The 24,121-nt window shown below is 43.0% G+C and overlaps 2 protein-coding genes and 1 pseudogene across 2 annotated transcripts in view; 2 read left to right on the top strand and 1 right to left on the bottom strand.

The window, feature by feature from the left end:
- Positions 1-4,026: 4,026 nt before the first annotated feature.
- On the top strand, positions 4,027-11,529 carry LOC128598294 (interferon-induced transmembrane protein 3-like; annotated as a pseudogene).
- A 1,711-nt stretch (positions 11,530-13,240) lies between these two features.
- MALSU1 (mitochondrial assembly of ribosomal large subunit 1) lies at positions 13,241-20,381 on the top strand. Its single transcript, XM_053553872.1, has 4 exons — positions 13,241-13,534; positions 14,933-15,111; positions 18,277-18,358; positions 20,164-20,381. Exons 1-4 carry the CDS (start codon positions 13,288-13,290, stop codon positions 20,325-20,327), a joined length of 672 nt encoding a protein of 223 aa, XP_053409847.1. The 5' UTR covers positions 13,241-13,287; the 3' UTR covers positions 20,328-20,381.
- A 1,314-nt stretch (positions 20,382-21,695) lies between these two features.
- The window catches only part of IGF2BP3 (insulin like growth factor 2 mRNA binding protein 3), a 152,002-nt gene continuing 149,576 nt past the window's right edge, over positions 21,696-24,121 (bottom strand). Inside the window, exon 15 of the mRNA XM_053553624.1 lies at positions 21,696-23,961. Coding sequence (XP_053409599.1) covers positions 23,863-23,961 — 99 coding nt within the window. The 3' untranslated portion in view covers positions 21,696-23,862. The remainder of the gene's footprint in view (positions 23,962-24,121) is intronic.

Genomic DNA, 24,121 nt, shown 5'->3' with positions numbered 1-24,121 from the left:
GATCAGACAAATATAAAATAAGAGATTTTCTATAAGCAATTGTCCTGGACTCTTTAAACAGTTAACATCATATTAAAAATAAAAGTGGTAATGGGTATGTTCCCACTTAATGGGAACAACATTTGGGTATATAGCACACCTCTTGGGGGTGGGACACAACTATAAGAGGGACTTTACCTAACAAATGTAAACATTGTGACCTAATTCTTTGTACTCTCAATTAACCTGAAACAATAAAAAATAAATAAAAATATAAAAGTGGGAAAGGAATTCTAGGTCACAAGTTGTCAAACTTCTTTAGTGAAGGCTTGGCCCCTGTAGCACAGTGGTTATGGCTCTGGCCACATGCACCAAGGTTAGTGGGTTCGAACCCAGCCCCGGCCAGCTAAACAACAATGACAACTGCAACAACAACAACAAAAATAGCCGGGCATTGTGGTGGGTGCCTATTGTCGTAGTCCTAGCTACTTGGGAGGCTGAGGCAAGAGAATTGCTTAAGCCCAGGAGTTTGAGGTTGCTGTGAGATGTGACATCAGGGCACTCAACAAAGGACAACAAAGTAAGACTCCGTCTCAAAAAAAACCCCACAAAACTTCTTCAGGGAAGGACCAGGTATTAAGTATTTTAGGCTTTGTGGGCTGTACAATAGTTGTCTCTGTTGCAAATACTTAACTCACTATTATAGCATGAAAACAACCACAGACATTGTAAATGAAAGAGTATGGCTGAGCGTCAGCAAAAAATATATTTACAAAAACAGGTGGTAGGCCAGATTTGGCCCATGGGATATAATTTGCCTGTTCTGCCCTAATAGAGATTAAATAGGCATAGCAACCAAATGAAATTTGAGAATCTAAATTGAATCTTAGCTTGGAGAAAAAACAGCTATGAAAGATATTCTTGGGACAACTGGGGAAACTTGAATACCCTGGATACCAGATGATATATTATAAAATTATTGTTAATTTTCTCAGGAGCTGGTGAAGGTATTGTGGAGACCAACATTTAGGTTAGTTCCCTCACTTTCCAGATGGCCTAGATGGCAAAAAGGAAGTAATTTGTTCTGAAATGTCCTCTAAAAAGTGCAAAATTTTCACAACAGGAATCACAAAATTTCTTCCCATTTATGTGATAGCTATAGGGCAGTGGTTCTCAACCGGGGGTGATTTTTGTCCTCCAGGGAGGGGACATTTGGCAATGTTTGGAGACATGTGTGGTAGTCAAAACTAGGGTGGGGTACTAGTGGTATCCAGTGGGTAGATGTCAGTAGTGCTGTCCAGCGAGTGCTGGACAACACAGGACAACCCTACAGCAAAGAACTATGTGGCTCCAAATGTAGGAGCCCTGCTGTAGAGTAATTGCAGCAGCCCTACCCATAGACGTAAAGACAGAAGACTTGATTTGAACCCAGCTCTGCCACTTGAAAGTAACCCTGGGAAAGTTATTGGACCTTTCTTGAGCCTTTCCTATCTCAGTGTGCTCATCTGTAAAGTGGGTATGTAGTCCCTCCCTGGCTCACTTCACATACATCTGCTAGAACGAATGGATGTGAAAGCACTTTGTATATGGTATAGCAGTACATACAACATGTGAGGCCTGAGGGCAAAGCAGTGTGGAGAGGCTTTATCATTTTCATGATGACTAGGAGGCCAGAACATCAGCACCTAACACAGAAAAGTAATTTCAGGTTGCAGAAGAATCACCTGGCCATTGTTTAAAGCACAGATGGATGAGTCCTAACCCTGCAGGCATCCTCAAACTTTTTAAACAGGGGGCCAGTTCACTGTCCCTCACACCGTTGGAGGGCCGGACTATAGTTTAAAAAAAAATACTATGAACAAATTCCTATGCACACTGCACATATCTTATTTTGAAGTAAAAAAACAAAACGGGAACAAATACAATCACACCGCCTCATGTGCCCCATGGGCCGCAGTTTGAGGACCCCTGCCTAGAGTTTCTAATTCAGCACTCTGGGGTGGGGCCCCATAATTTAAATTTATAACAAGTTCCCAGGTGATTGATTCTAGGATCTAACTGAAAAATATTGGTCTTGAGATCTGCCCTTCCTTCCTCATATCAACAGGGGGCAGCAGAGAGCAGCAAATATACAGTAAATCACCAAGGAAGCAAGTTGAAATCCTCATCAAATCTCCCTCAATTTCAATCTAACAAATGGAAGTGGAGCAGACTGAAATGGTGGATTATTTAAATTTAGTTTCCCCATATGATCCTAGAAACAACCCATTTAACTTCTGCTGAATCTCTATCTGTGAAATTGGGGAAGAAACCTAAAAGATAGTGGGATGACTTGATTAATGTTTGCTGAGAATTAGAACTTCCAAAGAAAATTAAAATGTGTAAGTTATAAATTATTCTGGGAATTTCTTATTCCTAGGACTTCTTATAAATGTCTGCATTTTAAATAATTTCGATTCATTTACAAACATCAGTTGTCCTTATTGGATTCGCAATTGTTTAACGGATTAGCAGGAAATACATCCAATGCATTTGTTACAGCTAAAATGTATACTAACTCCCAACCAAGTGACACCTGAAGGGCAGACAAGACGACAGTCATCCAGGGGGTGGAGGTGACCACCTTCTGACTGAGCTCCTGGTGGAAGAAATCAGTTAAGCTTCTGTCAAAGAGTGGCTCCAAAGATAGCAAATAGGTACCCTAAAAATTCAGAGGTCCCCTCCCAGGAATCACCTCTTGTTGACTGATTTTGGTCATTGAACCATTTTTTCCTGAGGTCCTGTGTGTCCCAGACTCTGATTTACAGGGGGACACAGTGGTTGGTGACGAGAGAGAAGGACCCTGTGCTCATGGAACTTGGATTCCAGGCTAATACATGTCACCACCCAAGAGTCCCTGCAGTGAGAGTATAGACCTCTGACCCAGAGCCCCCTCATCCTGGTCATCCCTACTGAGTTCAGATTGATTTTTTTTTTTTTTTTTTGAGACAGTTTCACTTTGTCACTCTGGGTAGAATGCTGTGGTGTCATTGCAACTGCGAAGTCTTGGGCATAAGCAATCCTCTTGCCTCAGTCCCCCAAGTAGCTGGGACTACAGGTACCTACCACAACACCTGGCTATATTTATTTAGATAGAGTCTCATCTGGTCACCCTCAGTAGAGTGCCATGACATAATAGCTCATAGCAATCTCAAACTGTTAGGCTCAAGTGATCCCGTTGCCTCAGCCTCCCCAGGAGCTGGACTACATGTGCCTTCCACAACACTCAGCTATTTTTAGAAACAGGGTCGTACTCTTTTTATGGGGGGGAGGGGGTAGAGACAGAGTCTCACTTTATCACCCTCAGTAGAGTGCCATGGCGTCACACAGCTCACAGCAACCTCCAACTCCTGGGCTTAGGTAATTCTCTTGCTTCAGCCTCCCAAGCAGCTGGGACTACAGGCGCCCGCCATAACACCCAGCTATTTTTTTGTTGCAGTTTGGCTGGGGCTGGGTTTGAACCTGCCACCCTCAGTATATGGGGCCAGCGCCCTACCCACTGAGCCACAGGTGCTGCCCTCAGGGTCTTACTCTTGCTCAGGATGGTCTCAAACTTTTGAGCTCAAGCAATCCACCTGCCTCAGCCTTCCAGAGTACAAGGATTACAGGTGTGAGCCACTGAACCCGGCCACTCAGCTTAATTTTGCAGGAGCAGTTCCTCTGCTACTTATAACTGAGTGGCCATTTCTTTTTGTTCTAGAAATTCTGGGATAAATTTCTTTTGGAGCTCTTCCATAAGCATTTTGGAATTTTGCTGCCTTAATGGTATTTAACCAACTTTCATTTTATGTATAATTTTCTCATAGATATCATCATGTCATCTCACTCAAAATGCCTCTTGAATTTACAGTGTAATTACCACTATTCATTTCACTGTATAGATTTGAATGATACAAATTAAGTATCAAGATTTTGAGGTGTTTGTTAAAGTAAATTCTTTTAGGGTTAAAAAAAAAAAAAGAAGAAGATGAGCTGCTGATGAGAATGTGAAAGAAGGATTTTGTGGCTATGCATACGGATTTGACATCTAGTTTTGGGAAATTGAGTAGTGGAAGGTAGGTGGGACCTGAGAGAGACCTGAGCTCCAGCCAGGGATGGTCACTCACTAGCTCAGGGACCTGAAGCCAATCATTTTCCTTCTCTGCACTGCAGCCTCCTCTTCTGTAAAATGAAGGGAAGGAGGAGGAGAAGGAAATTAAACTGGATGAATTCTCAAGACTCCAGGTTCTGGGTCAGTGCCTGTAGCTCAAGCGGCTAAGGCGCCAGCCACATACACCAGAGCTGGCGGGTTCGAATCCAGCCCAGGCCTGCCAAACAATGACTATCAAAAAATAGCTGGGCATTGTGGTGGGCACCTGGGAGGCTGAGGCAAGATAATCACTTAAGCCCAAGAGTATGACATTGCTGTGAACTGTGATGCCACAGCACTCTACTGAGGGCGACAGCTTGAGGCTCTGTCAAAAAAAAAAAAAAAAGACTCCAGGTTCTGATGGCCGACTAACCAAAACAGGGAGGATAATGTTACCCAGTTTCCTTATAGAGATAGCTGGAGTATTATATTCTAAACCATGGTTTGTCAAGCTAGTCTACTCCAAAGCCAGCCCCTTTACCTGTTTTGATGTGGCATAAAAGTTAAGTATGTTATTTATATTTTTTAGTTGTTGGTTGGGGAAAAAAATCGAAAGAAGACTACTAAAAAAAAAAAAGAAGACTACTATTTTATGACACATAAAAATTATATAAAATACAAATTTCAGTGTCCATAAAGAAATTTTTTTCCATAAACAAATTTTTATTGGAACAGAGCCACACCTGTTCATTTACAAATTTTTGGTCACTGCTTTTGCATTATAACAGCAGAGTCAAGTAGTTGTGATAGATTGTGTGGCTTGCAAAGGCTAAAAGTATTTACTAGCTGGTGCTTTCCAGAATGGGTTTGCTGATCTGTGTTCTAAAGCATGTTAGACTCCATTCTAAACTGAGTTGAGAAAAGAAGCATTGTTCAGAAAACTTCAGTTACAAGAGTTGTGATTTTTTTTTTTTTTTTTTTTTTTTGAGACAGAGTCTCACTCTGTTGCCCAGGCTAGAGTGCCATGGCCTCAGCCTGGTTCACAGGAACCTCAAACTCCTGGGTTTAAGCAATCCTCCTGCCTCAGCCTCCTAAGAAGCTGGGACTACCCACCACAATGCCTGGTTAATTTTTTTTTTTTTTTTGAGACAGAGCCTCAAACTGTTGCTCTGGGTAGAGTGCTGTGGCATCACAGCTCACATCAACCTCTAACTCCTGGGCTCAAGTGATTCTCTGGGACTACAGGCACCCACCACAACGCCTGGCTATTTTTTGGTTGCAGCCATCATTGTTGTTTGGCAGGCCCAGGTTGGATTTGAACCCGCCAGCTCAGATGTATGTGGCTGGCGCCTTAGCCGCTTGAGCCACAGGCACCGAGCCGGTTAATTTTTTCAGTAGAGATGAGGTCTCACTTTTTCTCAGACTAGTCTCAAACTCCTGAGCGCAAAAGTATCCTTCTGCTTTGGCCCCCGGAGTGCTAGGATTATAGGCATGGCCACCATGCCTGGCCTGAGAAGTGATTTTCTTTCTTTCTTTTTTTTTATTAATTCATATATACATAGATCATGAATACATTTATGCCTTTGTGGGATTCAATGTGTTGATTATTTGTACAAATTAGAGTGCTTACCTCCTGCTAATTAACATATCTTTCACCTCATTTACTTAATCACAGGGTTAAGACATTCGAGAGTGATTTTCTTAATTGAGGACTTTGAGTTCTTCTCTCTCATGTCATGTTATTCTGAAATGATCATAAATGCTGTATTGGGTGACACAGTAAGTTAAGTGTACATTATTGGTGAATTGCTATGTGGGAATATCCTAAATGACATTTTTTACAGTTTTTTGGGGTTTTTTTTTGGCTGGGGCCAGGTTTGAACCCACCACCTCCGGTATTTGGGGCTGGCGCCTACTCCTTGAGCCACAGGCGCTGCCCTAAATGACATTTTGTAAACAAAAAAAGAAATCTCAGCAGAAAATACATATAGGAGAATGACACCATGAAGAACCAAGTGGTGGAGGCTTTCATAAATCCCTCAAAGCACTAACCATAAAGAAAAGCATTGGTGTGTCTGGTTATATTATAATTTTAAAGTTCTGGATGAAAAAGTTAGCGCAAATTTGTTTTTACAAAAAGAACTTCAGGCTGGGTGCAGTGGCTCACACCTGTAATCCTAGCACTCTGGGAGGCTGAGGTGGGTGGATTGCTTGAGCTCAGGAGTTTAAGACCAGCCTGAGCAAGAATGAGACCTTGTCTCTACTAAAAATAGAAAAACAGAGGCAAGAGGATCACTTAAACCCAGGAGTCTGAGGTTGCTGTGAGCTATGATGATGCCCTAGAACTCTACCCAGGGTGACAGAGTGAGACTCTGTTGCAAAAAAAAAAAAAAGAACCTCAGAATTCCCATACACTACTGGTGCAAATGCAAAAATGAGACAACCACTTGGGAAAACAGTCCAATTTCTTATAAAGTTAAACACACAGATACCATAACTCCTAGGTATTTGTACCCCAAAAATAAGACATATGTTCACACAATGACTTGCATGCAAATGTTCATAATAGTGTTATTTGTAATAGCCACAAACTACAGTCTAAATTTCCACCAGCTGGTGAATGGATAAACAAATTTGAGTATATCCATGTAATGAAATAGTCATTTGCCTCATGAAGACTTTCAACAATGGATGGCAGATATAGTGGTAGTCCCATGATATTATAATGCAGCTAAAGAATTCCTGTCACCTATTATTTACTATAGTATACTTTTTTATCATTACTTTAGAGTTATGTACTCCTTCTACTTATTAAAAAAAAAGTAGGCGGCGCCTGTGGCTCAGTGAGTAGGGTGCCGACCCCATATGCCGAGGGTGGCGGGTTCAAACCCAGCCCTGGCCAAACTGTAACAAAAAATAGCCGGGCGCTATTGTGGCGGGCGCCTGTAGTCCCAGCTACTGGGGAGGCTGAGGCAAGACAATCACCTAAGCCCAAGAGCTGGAGGTTGCTGTGAGCTGTGATGCCACAACACTCTATCAAGGGCGATAAAGTGAGACTCTGTCTCTACAAAAAAAAAAGTAAACTCATGCCTGTAATCCCAACCCTGTGGGAGGCAGAGACCAGGTGGATTGCCTGAACTCAAGAGTTTTTGAGACCAGCCTGAGCAAGAGTGAGACCCCATCTCTAAAAATAGCTGGACATTGTGGCGGGCACCCGTACTCCCAGCTACTCTGGAGGCTGAGGCAAGAGAATCACATGAGTGGCTGGGAGCCTATGGCTCAGCAGCTAGGGCACCGGCCACATACACCAGAGCTGGTGGGTTCAAACCCAGCCCAGGGCCTGCCAAACAACAACGAAAACAGCAACAACAACAAAAAATAGCCGGGCATTGTGGCGGGCACCTGTAGTCCCAGGTACTTGGGAGGCTAAGTCAAGAGAATCGCCTAAGCCCAGGAGTCTGAGGTTGCTATGAGCTGTAATGCCACAGTATGCTACTGAGGGTGACATAGTGAGACTCTGTCTCAAAAAAAAAAAAAAAAAGGAATCACATGAGCTCAAAAAAACAAAAAAGGAAAGAAAGAAAGAAAACTGTAAAACAACCTCAAGCAGCCCCTTCAGGAGGGATCCAGAAGAAGGCATTGTTATCACAGGAGACGACAGCCCCGTGCGTGTTCTTGCCCCTGAAGACCTTCCAGAGGCACAAGATGTGGAGGTAGAAGACAGTGATATTGATGATCCAACTCTGTGTAGGCCTAGGCCAATGTGTGTGTTTATGTCTTAGTTTTTAACAAAGAAGTTTAAAAAATAAAAAAAAAAAAATTAATAAAAAAAAAGCTTGTGGGATAAGGATGCAAATAAAAAGTATTTGGGGGTGGTGCCTGTGGCTCAAAGGAGTAGGGCCCCATATGCCAGAGGTGATGGGTTCAAACCCAGCCCCGGCCAAAAACTGCAAAAAAAAAAAAAAAAAGTATTTGGGTACACTGTAAGTTGTGTTCATGTTTTAAGCTAAGTGTTATTGCAAAAGTCAAAAGTTTAAAAAATTTTTAAGTTTATAAAGTTAAAAAGTTACAGTAAGCTAAGGTTTCTTCAATAGTTAATAAAGGTTAATAAAGCCCAAGCACACAGCAATGATAGATACTACAGTAATCTACAGTGCTGCCCTAGGCCTAAACATCCCTTGCTGACTCAGAGCAACTGCCAGAGCTTCCAGCTCCATTCCTAGTTAAGTGCCCTGTACAGTTGTGCCATTTTCTTATCTTTTATATGGTATTTTTACTGTTTAGAAACACCAATACTTAGCAGTGTGTTACAGTTGCCTATGGTATTCAGTACAGTAACACACGATAGGCTGTACCATCTTCCCTGGGTGTGTAGTAGTAGGCTCTACCATCCAGGTTCTTGTTAATAAATTTGATAATGTTCACATGATTAAATTTCCTAATGATGCACATCTCAGAATGATTCCTTGCTGTTAAGCAACTTGGCAACTAAAAGGAATAAACTATTAATACATGTGACAACATAGATGAATCTCAACAGCATTATGCTAAGCGAAAGCTGCCAGACACCCTGAGTGAGTCTGATAGTATGATATTCTGAAAAAGGCAGAACAGCAGTGACTGGGAGCAGCTCCTTCTTACCTGGAAGTAGAGTGGGGTGGGGGTTGGGGAAATAATTGACTACAAAGAGCACAAGGGAGCTTTTTTAGGGTGAAGGAACTGTTTTATACTGTAATTACAGTGGTTACACAATTATACATATTTGCAAAGAATCATCAAACTATGTAGACTTACATGTGATTTCTTTCATATAAACATTCCTTAATAAAGTTGATTAAAAATGAAAATGCACAGATTAGAAGAATATATTTGCAATACATGCACCCAATAAAAGATTAGATCATATTATATAAAGAACTTTCAGAGAAAAACAAATCACCACACCATGAGACATCATTTCACAACCGCCAGATTGGTAAAGATGAAAAACTTTTATCTGACGGAATCAAGTGTTGGACTGGGCACAGTGGTTCACACCTATAATCCGAGCACCCTGGGAGGCTGAGGCGGATGGATTGCCTGAGCTCACAGGTTCAAGACCAGCCTGAGCAACAGTGAGTCCTCCATCTCTAAAAATAGCCAGGCATTGTGGCAGGTGCCTGTAGTCTCAGCTACTCGGGAGGCTGAGGCAAGAGAATCACTTAAGCCCAAGAGTTTGAGGTTGCTGTGAGCTGAGACACCACAGCACTCTACCAAGGCGACATAGTGAGACTCTGTCTCAAAAATAAAAAATAAAAAAGCCTTTAGTGTCCCTCATCACCTATAGGAAAAATCCAAACTCTAATAGTGGCAGTGGGAAATATGTCATCTGTAAATAATAAGGCACCTTTGTTCATAGAGGATTTAAGTCTAACCCCAAAGCCTCTGCCTTGCCTTATAAGGTCCTCAGAGCAGGAGAAGCCTGGGCTGCTATTCCAACAAGCCTGGGGCCTTTCTTACTGGGAGGGACTGAGAGAACCAGACTGATGCCATCTTAAGGGTTCAGCCATTTTGGCTTCTGTCAGCCATTTTGTTCAAAACTGATGAGTCATCTGAATCCCGGGTTTTCCACCTTGAGTCATCCGTGTCCAATCAGAAACTGCCTTCTGGAGTGGGCCATATGGCAGGACCAGTGGCAGCCAATCCAGAAGCGGTCCTTTTGTTTACCTTGTATAGCCTACTTTGCTGTGCTATACTATAAAAACACCCCTGTTACAGAGCTCGGGGCTCCTGGCTCGGATCCATTGTAGCGGAGTCCCTGGGAGCCCAAGTTTGAACTTGCAATAAACAGCCCTTTTGCTTTTGCATCGGACTCAGCTCCCTGGTGGTCTTTGTGGGGGATTTCGGGATCTGGGCACAACAGGACCACGACCCGTATGTTAGAACCACCCAGCTGCAATCTACACCTCCCTTCCTTGCCGCCCTCATGTCCCCCTATGTCCTCCTAGGACCATCCCGTCTGGCAATTTGCTTCATTCAGTCTTCCTTGAATTAAACGTGGCCATTTCCTACCTTAGGGTTCCAACTGCTCTCTCATTCTCCTCCTCTCCCGCCCAGCAAAGTGTTTTCTCACTATGTTGTCCAGGCTAGTCTCAAATTCCTGGGCTCAAGCAGTTCTGCTGCTTCACCATCCCAAAGTGCTGGGATTACAGGTGTGAGCTACTGCACCCAGCTTGGAGTGAGGGTATGTTTTTTAATTTTTTTTTTTTTTTTTTTGAGACAGAGTCTCACTTTATCGCCCTCGGTAGAATGCTGTGGCATAACAGCTCACAGCAACCTCCAACTCCTGGGCTTAAGTGATTCTCTTGCCTCAGCCTCCCGAGTAGCTGGGACTACAGGCGCCTGCCACGATGCCCAGCCATTTTGTTGTTGTTGCAGTTTGGCCAGGTTTGAACCCGCCACCCTTGGTATATGGGGTCAGCGCTATCATGATCATTCTATCATGGTATATATTATTATTTAAATCCTTTCTTGTTATTTCCCTATTTCACATGACTATCTTTTTCTTCCTCTATGTGGTAAGCCCAGTGAAGTCATAGACTGGTCTTAGACTCCTTGGCTTTCCTGGAGTACTTGGTCAGTCACTTTCTGGCATAGAAAACTCTTTAAAGCCATCTAATTCAACTTAAGAAACATCAATGGCTGCTTCAAGGCAATTCACTGGTTGACTGCTATTTAAAATCTCACAATTACAAACTCTTGGTCTTTAGCTAGGATTTTCTATTTTCTTAACATGATTTACTTCTACAGGTAAATTGTTCCAGTTAAAACTCCAAAAACCAACTTAACATCAATCACAGCTTCTGCATGAGAATCCCCTGTTATCAAGTGGGCAGAGAACCTTAGAAAAACAGCTCAAGAGCCCAATATTTAACCTATGTCACATTTTATGTGGTCACCTATGGGAGAAGAGTAGCCCTTGTGTGAAAACCAAAGCAAAATGATACAGAGGGAGAAATCGAAACCACCAGAGAAAAGGGGAGGGTCGCGAGGAGTACCTGGCCTCAGACCACTGCAGCCTCCTCTCTGCGCCATGAACCAATCTTCCCAAAATGTCTTCACTCGAACCCAAACAGGGCTCCCCCCGAACTGCTCCAGGAAGAGCACGAGGTGGCCGTGCTGGGGATGCCCCCCAACCCTGCTCCCACCGTGATCCACATGCATGGCAAGACCGCTGTGCCTGACCACGTCGTCTGGTCCCTGTTCAACACCTCTTCATGAACTGCTTCTGCCTGGGCTTCATAGTGTTCGCCTACTTCGTGAAGTCTAGGGACAGGAAGATGGTGGGCGACCTGGCTGGGGCCAAGACCTACGCCTCCACTGCCAAGTGGGCCCTGGTCCTCAGCCTCCTTGGGACTATTATGGTCATCATCATCCTAGTGAACGTCATCCAGTCGCGTTGATGGAGTGGAATCCTTATCAAATCTGCCAGTGAGCCTCTCAACACCCCATGCTCTCTGCTCTGTGCCAGCCCTGCCTGGACCCCCACCCTTCATGCAGCAGTTTATCTTCACACGCCTGTCCACAAAGGGCTTCACTAAAGTGCACACACTCCTGAAAACAAACAAACAAACAAAACAAACAAAAAAAATGATACAGCGTTCAAGTCATTTCAGTGCTCTAGAAAGGCTCTTTGGGCATGGGGAGTATTTCTCCCACAGTTGTGACCTATGCAGTGTAGAGCTTTTCCATTTTAGGGAGCACAAACTAAAGGAGGAAAGAAAACTTGAGGACAGGTGTTGTCCCTGAAAGAGAACACTGGCTTAGAATTCTTCTCAGTTGGATCCTCTTTATATAGAACCACCTCAAATTTAACGTCTTACTATCAGTGCAGGCCACATTGACTTGCCAGTTAGGCGCTAGCATCACAGCTGTTGCTGCTAAAATATTTTTGCAATGCACCCCCCCCCCACTGTCCCCTGTCCCAGAACTGTCTGGATAATAATTAGATGATAGTATGTTATTTCAGAAAAAACAAATGGGAGCTAAAAGAAGAAAGCAAAGAGCCCCAGTGTGGCTCATGTTAGGAAGCTTCTGTTTTTAGGAATTCTCAGGAAACGTATTTTGTAGAAATCAAACCCTTCTTTCATTTTTCCATTTTTAAAAAGTATTTATTTATTTATTTAGACAAGGTCTTACTCTGTTACCCAGGCTAGAGTGCAATGGTGTCATCATAGCTCACAGCAACCTCAAACTCCTGGGCTCAAGTGATCCTCCTGTCTCAGCCTCAAGTGTAGCTGCGAGTACAGACACATGCCACCGCCCCCGCTAAGGTTTTAATTTTCTGTAGAGATGGGACCTTGCTATGTTGCCCAGGCTGGTCTCCAACTCCTGGCATCAAGCAATGATCCCACCTCAGCCTACCAAAGTGCTGGGATTATAGGTGTGAGCCACTGCTCTCATCTTGTTTTGGTTTTTAAAAAGTGTTTAACGGCATGCTGGACACAGAGAAAGACCTAGTTAACTAGAAGATAGATGTAAAGAATTACCATGTGGGCTAGGTGCAGTGGCTCACTCATGCCTGTAATCCTAGCACTCTGGGAGGCCAAGACAGGCGGATTGCTTGAGCTCAGGACTTTGGGACCAGTCTAAGCAAGAACAAGACCCCATCTTTACTGAAAAATAGAAACAGTAGCCGGTGTCCTGGCAGGCGCCTGTAGCCCAGCTGCTTGGGTAGCTTAGACAAGAGGATCAGTTGAATCCAAGAGTTTGAGGTTGCTGTGAAGTATCATGCCACGGCGCTCACCAAGGGCGACAAAGTGAGACTTTGTCTCAAGAAAAAAAAATTGCAGTGGAATCTTGGATATTTTTTGGCATTGAGAGGGCAGAAAATTACATGTCCTAATTCCAGTCTAATCAACAACGGCAAATTCTGTACTTCTGTACCAGAAGCTGTCTCAGGCGCTGTGCAGAGAACAGTTAGAAAGAAAAGAAAAATTTCTGCCTTCAGTGAGGCTTACATATAGGGTACAGGGGCTCAAGGCGGTCCCTCCCGCCTCCAGGCTCCGCCCATGGCCCGGCCTTTGGGGTCTGACTCCGCCCACGCATTTACGCATAATTTCTAGGCCGCGCCTGTTGATCTGGCCAATTGAAAGCCGCAGAACCTGCTAGCTCAGTGCAGTCCCGCCCCACGCCGCCGACGCCAAGGTGAGGCGACGGCAATGGGGCCGGGCTGCCGTGTGGCCGGGCGGCTCTGGACGGTTTTGTGGCGCGGGGTTCGGTCTGGAGTAGGAGCTGGAACCGGGCCCCGGCTTTGGCTACCGGCGGTGGAACGGCTTTCTGAGGGACCAGCCTTCCGCTGGGCCTGCCTCACCCCCGACCTCGTGCGCGGCCTGCACAGCGGGCCCCAGCTGGAGGAGCAGGCGGAGGGGACGCAGGTCGAGGGACGCCCAGAGTCTAGCGCAGCAGGTACGGTTAGCGCTTTGGAGGCCCTAAGTTGGTTCCCTTCCCTCTTTATGCATTTTCTTCTGGAGTCAAAAAACTTCTGCAGATCCAGAGCTGACAGGGAGTTCATAGGTTGCCAGCCCCAACCTTCTTGTTTTACAGTTGAGAAACCTTGAGGGCAAGAGACGAAGTGTCGTCTCCAAAACCCCAGTCGTCCCGACCCTTGGCACCTCACCTCATCTCACCGTCCTTACGCCCCTTCGCGTTCCTCCTGGGTCCTGGGAAATGGATTTGTCGGGAGTGTTAGGGCGTGAGGAGTAGTCTGAGAAAGCGTCAGGTGTTGGGGGCTAAGGGGTCGGTAAGAAGCGCTAATAGGAGATGGGTCCAAGGTAAGATCCTCTTAATTATTGCTTACCCTTTTAGAAAGTTGAAGGACTGTAAGCAGATCACGTTTGAGAAAGGAATATGAGTATGAGAGAGGTCTTAGGAGACTTAGCCAGCAGGTTCTTTGGAGTCAGCTTTAAAACTTAAGAGAACTAAATAGCCGGGCGTTGTGGCGGGCGCCTGTAGTCCCAGCTGCGCGGGAGGCTGAGGCAAGAGAATCGCGTAAGCCCAAGAGCTGGAGGTTGCTGTGAGCCGTGTGACGCCACGGCACTCTATCGAGGGCGGTACAGTGAGACTCTGTCTCTACAAAAAAAAAAAAAAGATTCTGTCTCTAAAAAAAAAAAAAAAGAAAAAAACTTAAGAGAACTACTAAATTAAGAGGCCATAATACTCCAAACTAAAGAACAGAATATATAAATCTCTACAGGAAAACAAATTAGATTTTTATAGCTAACAGTTGTTAATAATCCAAATGCTTTCTAAGAAAAACTTGAGGGTTCAAAGTGAAAATTATTTAAAATTTTAGCTCCCTCGTTGATTTATCTTAGTCCACATTAATTCTGCTAGCCCTGTTTTGTTATCTTTTAATTGAAGGTTTTGGACCTGAATAGCCCTTCCAGCTCACTGTTCTGGTACTGTGACCCTTGGAGGGAGATTCAATTTATTATGCCCCAGGATATCAGCTCCTCCCCAATTTGTGCTGTTGTTTTTCTATATTTAGCCGTTCTATGTTTGAGGTGATTGCTCATTGCAAGTAGTGAATAGAAAGTCATTTGTCACTGATGTGTTTTTGCTTGCAAATGGTAAAAGCAAAGGTTGTTTAGTGGCACTGTGTAATCCTAATAGTTGGGCAATGCTATATGATACTGATGTCCAGTTTCAGCTTCTAGGCTGCCTGGGTCCTGCTATCTTTTAAAGCATTTTGGATCTAAAATACTCTTATGGAGGACCATTTTCACTGTCAGCTGTCTCCATCTCTGGTTGCATACAAGCCTGTCTTCTACTTGACCATTTGACATAAATATTTGTGCATTTCAGATCATATTGGTCCCAGGTTTGACATCGATATGCTGGTTTCACTACTGAGGCAAGAGAATGCAAGAGACATTTGCGTAATTAAGGTTCCTCAAGAAATGAAATATACAGATTACTTTGTGATTAGTAGTGGAACTTCCACCCGACACTTGCATGCCATGGCGTACTACATTGTGAAAATGGTAGGATGCTTTTTTTTTCTCTTTTGAATCATTAACTTAGTGGAATAGTCAGTGCATCAGACCAGAGAGCAACACTTAAGAGTAAACCCATCTCGAGGTTACATAGGAAGCCCAGATTTAGACCAGGCGCAGTGGCTCATGCCTGTAATCCTAGCACTATGGGAGGCTGGGGCAGCTGAATTGCTTGAGCTTAGGAGTTCAAGACCAGCCAGACCCAGACCCCGTCTCTACTAAAAATAGAAAAACTAGCTGGACATCATGCTAGCTGCACTCTACCAAAGGTGGCAAAGTGAGACTGTCTCAAAAAAAAAAAAAAGGTTATTTATATACCATATTAATCCATTTATCTATTAATGGACAGGTCACTTCCTTCTTTTGGCTATTGTGAATAATGCTGCTATAAACATGGGTGTAAAATACTGCTTATATCTAATTTGGGGTATGTACCCAGAAGTGGAATAGGTGAATCATATGGTGATCCTGATTTTATTTTTATTACTATTTTTTTATTTTATTTTTTTAGAGACAGTCTCTCACTTTGTCGCCCCCAGTAGAGTGCTATGGTGTCACAGCTCACAGTAACCTCCAGCTCTTAGGCTTACACGATTCTCTTGCCTCAGCCTCCTTAGTAGCTGGGACTACAGGCATCTGCCAGAACGCCTGTTGCAGTTTGGCCGGGGCCGGGTTTGAACCTGCCACCCTTGGTATATGGGTTCAGCGCCCTACCCACTGAGCCACAGGGACTGCCTATTACTATTATTTTTTGAGATAGTCTCACTTGGTTGCCCTCGACTGGAGTGCAGTGGCATCACAGCTCACTGCAACCTCAAACTCTTGGGCTCAAGGGCTCCTCCTGCCTCAGCTTTCCAGAGTGCTAGGATTAGAGACATGAGCAACCATGGCCATTTTTTTTTTTTTTAATTTCTTGAGGAGCTATCATACTCTCCCATAGTGGCTATACCATTTTACATTTGGACAAAGGTTCCAGTTTCTCCACATCCTAGCCAACATGTTATTTTCTGAGTTTTTTTTTTTTTTTTAAGAGACCAAATCTCACTTTGTTGCCCTTGGTAGAGTACTGAGGCGTCACAGCTCACAGCAACCTCCAGCTCTTGGGCTTAGCGATGCTCTTGCTTTGGCCTCCTGAGTAGCTGGGACTACAGGCGACTGCACAACGCCTGGCTGTTTTGTTGCAATTTGACCAGGGCTGGGTTCGAACCCGCCACAGCTCACAGCAACCTCCAGCTCTTGGGCTTAGTGATGCTCTTGCTTTGGCCTCCTGAGTAGCTGGGACTATAGGCGACTGCCACAACGCCTGGCTGTTTTTTGTTGCAATTTGACCAGGGCTGGGTTCGAACCCGCCACCCTCAGTATATGGGCCTGGCACCCTACCCATTGAGCCACAGGTGCCACCCCTATTTTCTAAGTTTTTGGTGATAGCCATCCAAATGGATGTGCAGTGATAACTCACTGCAGTTTTAATCTCCATTCCTTAAAGATTAGTGATGTTGAGCATATTTTTGTTTGCTTACTGGTCATTTGTATACATTCTTTGGAGAAGTATCTATCAATCCTTTGCTCATTTTAAAATTGGATTTTTTGTCATTGAGTTGTCAAGAATTCTGTTATTCTAGATATTAATCCTTTCTCAAATGTGATTTGTAAATATTTTCTGCGATCCTGTGGGTTGCCTTTTTACTGTTGAGTCTTCCCTTCCCCCCACCCTGCCACTGTTGCTCACACTGGACAGCATCATCTCACCGCAACCTCAGACAATCCTCCCACCTCAGCCCCTCAAGAGTGGCAAGGACAACAGGCACCACACTAGTTTGATTGCTGTAGCCTTTGTACTAAGGAATTGTGAGACTACCATCTTTGTTGTTCTTCAAGATTATCTTGGCTATTCAGGATCTCTTGAGATTCCATGATTTTTAGGATGGATTTTTCTTTTTCTCAGAAAAACACTGTTGAGATTTTGATATACCCTGTTTCCCCGAAAATAAGACATCCTCCGAAAATAAGACCTACTTACAGGAAAGATAAGACGTCCCCTGAAAATAAGACCTAGCGCATCTTTGGGAGCACACCTTAAAATAAGACACTGTCTTATTTTCAGGGAAACGGGGTACTATACTGAATCTGTAGACTGCTTTGGGTCGTATTGACACTTAATTCTTCAAATCCATGAATATGGGGTGTTTTCATTTATTGGCATCATCTTTAATTTCTGTCAGCAATGTTTTGTGGTCTTTAGTGTGTAAGTCTTTTGCCTGTGTTAAAGTTTATTAAGTACTTTTGGGGGGATGCAGTTGTAAGTGGAATTGTTTTAATTTCCTTTTTAGGTTGCTCGTTATTGATGTATAAGTGTAACTGATTTTTGTGCATTACTGATGTTGTGCAGCTGTTGAATTTACTTATTAGTCCTGTTTTTTTGTGTGGAATCATCATGGTTTTCTGTACGTTGAAGTTCTGTCTTTTTTTTTTTTGGTAGAGACCGAGTCTCACTGTACCGCCCTCAGGTAGAGTGCCGTGGCGTCACACGGCTCACAGCAACCTCTTAACTCTTGGGCTTACGCGATTCTCTTGCCTCAGCCTCCCGAGCAGCTGGGACTACAGGCGCCCACCACAACGCCCGGCTATTTTTTGGTTGCAGTTTGGCCGGGGCTGGGTTTGAACCCGCCACCCTCGGCATATGGGGCTGGCGCCCTACTCACTGAGCCACAGGCGCCGCCCGAAGTTCTGTCTTCTAACAGATAACTTTTCCTCCTTTCCAACAGGCTCAAGCTGTTGCCCTGGGTAGAGTGCTGTGGCGTCACTTGGGCTTAAGTGATTTTCTTGCCTCAGTCTCCCAAGTATCTGGACTATAGGCGCCTGCCACAATGCCTTTTTTTGCAGTTTTGATATTTTTGACTGGCTCAGGCCAGGTGTACATGGCTGGCACCATGCCCACTGAACTACGGGTGCCACCTTGGGTATCTTTTTCTTGCTAATTGCTCTCACTAGAACTTCTGATACTTTGAATAGAAGTAGCGAAAGCAATTATCTTTGTCTTTTTCCTGATGTTAGAGGACAAGCTTAGCATTGAGTATGACATTATCTCTGTTCAGCGAGAACTGCAGTTTTCCCCATCTCTTCTCCCTTTAACAATCAACCTGCTTTTTTCAGTACAAATACCTGAAATGTAAGAGTGAGTCTCACGTTAAGATTGAAGGGAAGGACACTGATGACTGGCTGTGTGTGGATTTTGGTAAGTTAATTTGGCATATTTTACAGATGAATATTGGTATTGCACTAATCTTGTTCCCATTTGCAAAAGGTCTGAGATCAAATGGCTGAGCGCACTTCCATGTAAGATTTAAAACCTTTAACAAAAGTTATAATCCAGGTGCTATTCCATGTGAATTTTTCATTTAACCAAAGTACTCTAGATAATAATGCACTCCTAGAGAAAGACATGCTCTATTTGTGTGTGTGTATATCCAGACACACAGCTCATGAGTGTGGCTGACAAGGTGAACGACACATGGGAAGTGGTCCCTTAGTGGTAGAAGGCAGCTTGGGGGCTGGGTGCGTGTGACATCAGCCATAAATAAGGGTCTTTGCAGGTATAAGGAAGGATAAGAGCAGAGGACTAGAAATTTGAAAAGATGTTAAAGTCTGGATATTATATGTTCATAGTTTCTAAGCATCTCCTCACAAGATACTTAGACTAATAGGAAATCAGTAATTTTATGTCAAGAACTGTGAGGAGTCAGATTTTAAGGAGAATAAGTTGTCCCACCAGTCACAAAGACTTTTGAGTTAGAGACAAAGATAGTTTATTACAGCATTTGGCAGCGTCAGTTTTGTACTGAAGGTCCCTTAAAGGGAACACAGGAGCCAGATCACCCCAATACACAGTTGTAAGAGGAACTCACATTGGGGTTTTCATGTCCTTTATAATTGAAGCAGGTTTGCCTGTAATGCTGTAAGTCATGGTTTCTCACTATTAATATTTTAGCCCAGGCATTTTGTTGGGCCAGGAGTGGTATCTCTTATAGGATATTTAGCAGTATCCCGTCTTTTCCCCAGTTATGACAATCAAAAGTTCCTATGTTAATAATATTGCCCAATTGAAAAAGGCTGCCAAAGCTGGAAGGAAGCAGTATATTTCTGTTGAGACTACTCACTGTACAGACATCCTTGAAAAGATAATCCAGAACAAAAAGCAATTAGTGCTTTGCTCATAGGGTCTACACAAACATGATACTTTTCTCCCAAAGTAAAGCTGGCAGGCTGCCTTTAAGTACTTAGATAATGTTAACATCCCAGTAATGTTTCATAGTGCCATCATGTGTACCTTTTATGTGACGCGCTGAGAGCGTCACTTCTGTGGTGTTTGTGCTGGGGGGAGTTGCACAATTTGCATTTTTAAAAAGCTCCCAGTTGGGGGTGACACCTGTGGCTCATTTGGTAGGGCGCTGGCCCCATATACTGAGGGTGGTAGGTTCAAACCCTACCCTGGCCAAACTGCAACAAAACAAATAGCCAGGCATTGTGGTGGGCACCTGTAGTCTCAGCTACTCGGGAGGCTGAGGCAAGAGAATCGCCTAAGCCCAAGAGCTGAAGGTTGCTGTGACGTCACAGCATTCTACAGAGGGTGACAAAGTGCGACTCTGTCTCTTAAAAAAGTTCCCAGTTGGGCTTGGCGCCTGTAGCCAAGTGGTTATGGCGCCAGCCGCATACACTGAGGCCAGCGGATTTGAACCCAGCCCGGGCCAGCTAAACAATGACAACTACAACAAAAAATAGCCGGGCACTGTGGCAGGTGCCTGTAGTCCCAGCTACTCGGGAGGCTGAGGCAAGAGAATCACTTAAGGTCAAGAGTTGGAGGTTGCTGTGAGCTGTGATGCCACAGCATTCTACTGAGGGTGACATAGTGAAACTCAGAAACAAATTCCCAGTTGATGCTAACCACACTTTGTGAACCACTGCTGTAGTTCCTAGAGTGTTGTGAGATCACGATAATAAAAGTAAATGAACGTCACTGTAACTCTTATTTCTTCCTGGTAGGCAGCATGGTGCTTCATTTGATGCTTCCAGAAACCAGAGAAATCTATGAATTAGAGAAATTATGGACACTCCATTCTTACGATGACCAGTTGGCTCAAATAGCACCTGAGACATTACCTGAAGACTTCATTCTTGGAATAGAAGATGACACTTCATCTCTCTGACTCTGGTGGAGTTCAAATGTGAATAAAGTTATATGAACTGCCTTAGTCATTTCAGATTTGTACTGAGTCACTAAGAAAAATATAGTGCTCCTAAATCCCATCTCATCTCTGTAGTTATGTTGCTGTTAGAATAAATCTTGTCTGCCTCATGTGCACTCATGCTGACATGTACATAACATGCAGAGACTGTACGTAAAGGAGCTAGTACTTGCACCAAGAATCAGTGCATTTACACCAGACTTTTAGCTTGTTGTGTTTTTTTTTTTTTGTTTTTTTTTTTTTTTTTTTTTTTTTGCAGTTTTTGGCCAAGGCTGGGTTTGAACTCGCCACCTCCGGCATATGGGGCTGGTGCCCTACCCCTTTGAGCCACAGGCGCTGCCCCATGTCTTTTTTTTTTTTTTGAGACAGAGTCTCAAAACTCTAACTCTTGGGCTTAAGTGATTCTTTTGCCTCAGCCTCCCAAGTAGCTGGGACTACAGGAGCCCGCCACAATACCCAGCTATGTTTGGGTTGCAGTTGTCATTGTTGTTTGGCAGGCCTGGGCAGGATTCAAACCTGCCAGCTTCAGTGTATGTGGCTGGGGCCCTAGCCGCCGAGCCAGCATGTTGTCTTTATGCTTAAAATCTCCATCTGGATTTCATAGACTTAGCACTGGCTTCTGTGCTTCATTTCACTTCAGATTTTTAAAAACTAATTTTGCAGGTCCAGGTGGGGTTTGTGGATTCAAACAACAATGACACCTGCAACAACAACAAAAAGAAATAGCTGGGCATTGTGGTGGGCGCCTGTAGTCTCAGTTACTTGGGAGGCTGAGGCAAGAGAATCACTTAAGCCCAAGAGTTTGGGGTTGCTGTGAGCTGACTCCACGGCACTTTACCAAGGGTGACATAGTGGGACTCTATCTCCCCCCGCCCCCCAAAATAAGTTAATTTTGCTTACATATAAATCTTAACTGTTTAATGGAATGGCTAAAAATTACCATAATATCATGCCTCTGGTTCTATTACTTTTTTCTTTTAGGTGATAAGAGGCAGGATATTCTAGGATTTCTGAACCTTCTAGAATAGTCCAACTACCCCGTTTCCCTGAAAATAAGTGTCTTATTTTAAGGTGTGCTCCCAAAGATGCGCTAGGTCTTATTTTCAGGGGATGTCTTATCTTTCCTGTAAGTAGGTCTTATTTTCGGGGAAACAGGGTAACAAGAACGCAAGCAAAGTATTAGGAAAAACTCTTGAAATCTGTAGTCCTAAGTTCATGTGCAAAAACAGTGTTATCAGGGTTCATATTAAGTAGCATGACTGCAGTAGATACATCAGTATGGACACAGTATTATCAAACCAAAAGTAAAACATACTATACAAAACAAGGTGCACCTAAATGATGAAAAACTTTATTCTGCATCAAGGTATCTGGAAAATGAAGCTGCATTTGGGGCACATTATAGATGAGGAATGATCCATATATGGTGAGTATAAAACTCAATTATAGAATTATTTCTTAGCTAGTACCAGATACTCCAAATTACCAATGCTTAAGTAAAAGTAAAATGATTTGCCACACTAAAAGGCTAGAAGTGAAATATGACAGAATTTAAACCAGCAGATATAAATGCAGCACCTATCTGTATTTTTAAAAAATCAAATATTGAAAAAAAATCAAATATTGAGGAAGAACTCTGGCCTTAAAACATATCCTACCTGAAATCCAACCAGAAAGCCAGTCCATGATTTTTTTTAGCAATCTTAATTCATTGTATGGGGAAAAAAATATGAATACTAAGTGAATCCAGTGACAAAAAGGATGCTTTTTTGGCTAAAACTACAAAATAAATGGTTTTTCTGAAAACATTTCAAATCATTTTCAAAATGTCTAATTGATATGCTTGCTGATCTTCAGAAAAACTTAGTCCGTGTAGAAATTCATCATGAAATATGAGGCAAACTGATTTAAGGGTTAGATATGCCCATCAGATCAGTGTTAACATGACTGTGATCATCTTACTAACAAATGCAACACAAAAACAATTCAGAGAGCAGCATGGCCTTGGAGACCACCCACACCCACACAATTGTACATACTGGGCTATGCCATCAAGTTAAGGAATGGACAAACAAGTTCAGTATCAAAGGTCAGATGTTTTCACAGTCATTCAATTATATGCCAAAAACCGTTTTCTTGTATTCTCTACCTTCTGACTTATTTTCAAATAACTGGTTGCAGAGTACACAGAAATCCTACACTTTATGTAATATTTTAGGTAGACTTCTTTTTGATTTATCATTGTTTAAAAATCTTCAAAATAGCTTAGTGAGGCTATGACAGTGCCAGGCATGTGGAGATGTAGCCTTTTGTTGCCTTTAAACACTGTCACACCATCTCTAACTGTCCCATAGGTCTTCACAAAGCAATTACTTTGGAGTATGCTCAAAGTGGAGACCATCTGGTCTGAAGTGTATTGGCAAACCAAGCCTATATGACAAGCTGAAGCTTGCTTTTTGCCAATCACTTTAAAGTCTTGCATCTCTTTGTTGATGCACTTTCTTTAGGTAGTGATAGTCAAAAGCACAAAGCATTTATGCATTCAATCACGTAGCTAAACAACAAAACTGAAGTCTCCTGAAGCCATGTTTACCAGCTGTTCCAAATCCTCCTGCCACCACTTTGCTCCGTTAGTACCAAACACTTTCCCAACTATAAATGAAATAAATGGTATTGCTGCTCTCCAAATATAGGCACTGCTCCACATCCTTGAACATTATTGGATTTTTCAACTCATAACTGTGTCAAAAGCCTCAAAAAACCTGAAATTAATTTTCTAGCTTTACTGTCATCAGCCAGAAGTAAAATTCTTTCTCAATTATTTGCCTGTTAGCTGATAGGTGTTAAATTTTAAATTTATTTTTTTAAAAAACGGTTGGACTTTATAAAGTATATAAAATTTTCAAAAAAAGGAACAATTTTTGCTTTTCACTGTATTACTGAATACCTGAGGTAGTTGAGTAAAAATGCACATTTAATACCCCTGCCAACACCATTCGGCACTTCCCTTAGGTTATTCATGTTAGTGTTAGATAAAAATAAAACTGAGAACAGTTTTTCTATGCTAATGGCTTAACATTTAAGTTCTTGTGGTAATTACTGTGATCCAATTTTACCAATTGGACTTAGGAGCAATCTATATTTGAGAAATTTAGTGAATATCATTAAGTCAATTTCTGGCATTATGGGAGAACAGTAAGAAAAGTTAAAATATTTGTTATACTGTGAGACTACAACAAAGGGAAGTGCAGAGCTCTTCTCTTTCCCTCCCTCCCCCCCCCTTTTTTTTTTTAAAGCTGGGTGTCATACATTTCAGAGAGCATAAAGTATACATTCTCACAGAGACAGGAGTTCAAAAGTTGCCTGGTCCTCAGAAACAACTGGCTAGGTAAAAACTTGTGCATGTGATTCTGGATAGGGGTCAGCGCCCATCTGTTGGTTAAGCAATCTGTCTTTGGTTTGGCATCTGCCTCTGTGGGGGCTGGTTCCTGAGCCTTTACTTCCGCCGTGACTGTGGGGGTCCACTCTGCAGAGCCTTCTGCTGTTGATGCTGTTTTACCTGAGTCAGAATCTCCTGAATTTTTCTCTGGGCAACCTGCAAAAGGACAGAGCTTTGAAAATTATACCTGATCAAAAGTAACTAAAAGTCATTTTACTCCTATTTCAACAATTCAAATAGAAATTCATTTGAAGATTTACGTACTAGTCTGTTTGCTAGCCTCTGAATTACCTGCTAAAGGGAGATTGAAAGTGTT

Source organism: Nycticebus coucang, chromosome 11, assembly GCF_027406575.1.
Source record: "Nycticebus coucang isolate mNycCou1 chromosome 11, mNycCou1.pri, whole genome shotgun sequence".
Lineage (NCBI taxonomy): Eukaryota > Metazoa > Chordata > Mammalia > Primates > Lorisidae > Nycticebus > Nycticebus coucang.
This window is presented reverse-complemented; position numbering and strand designations above follow the sequence as displayed.

Excerpts from the sequence above, each read along its gene's own strand:
- MALSU1 (XM_053553872.1), top strand. The coding sequence starts at position 13,288 with ATGGGGCCGGGCTGCCGTGTGGCCGGGCGGCTCTGGACGGTTTTGTGG. Across the intron at positions 15,112-18,276 it reads CGTACTACATTGTGAAAATG|TACAAATACCTGAAATGTAA; the intron begins GTAGGATGCTTT and ends TGCTTTTTTCAG. Across the intron at positions 18,359-20,163 it reads CTGGCTGTGTGTGGATTTTG|GCAGCATGGTGCTTCATTTG; the intron begins GTAAGTTAATTT and ends TCTTCCTGGTAG.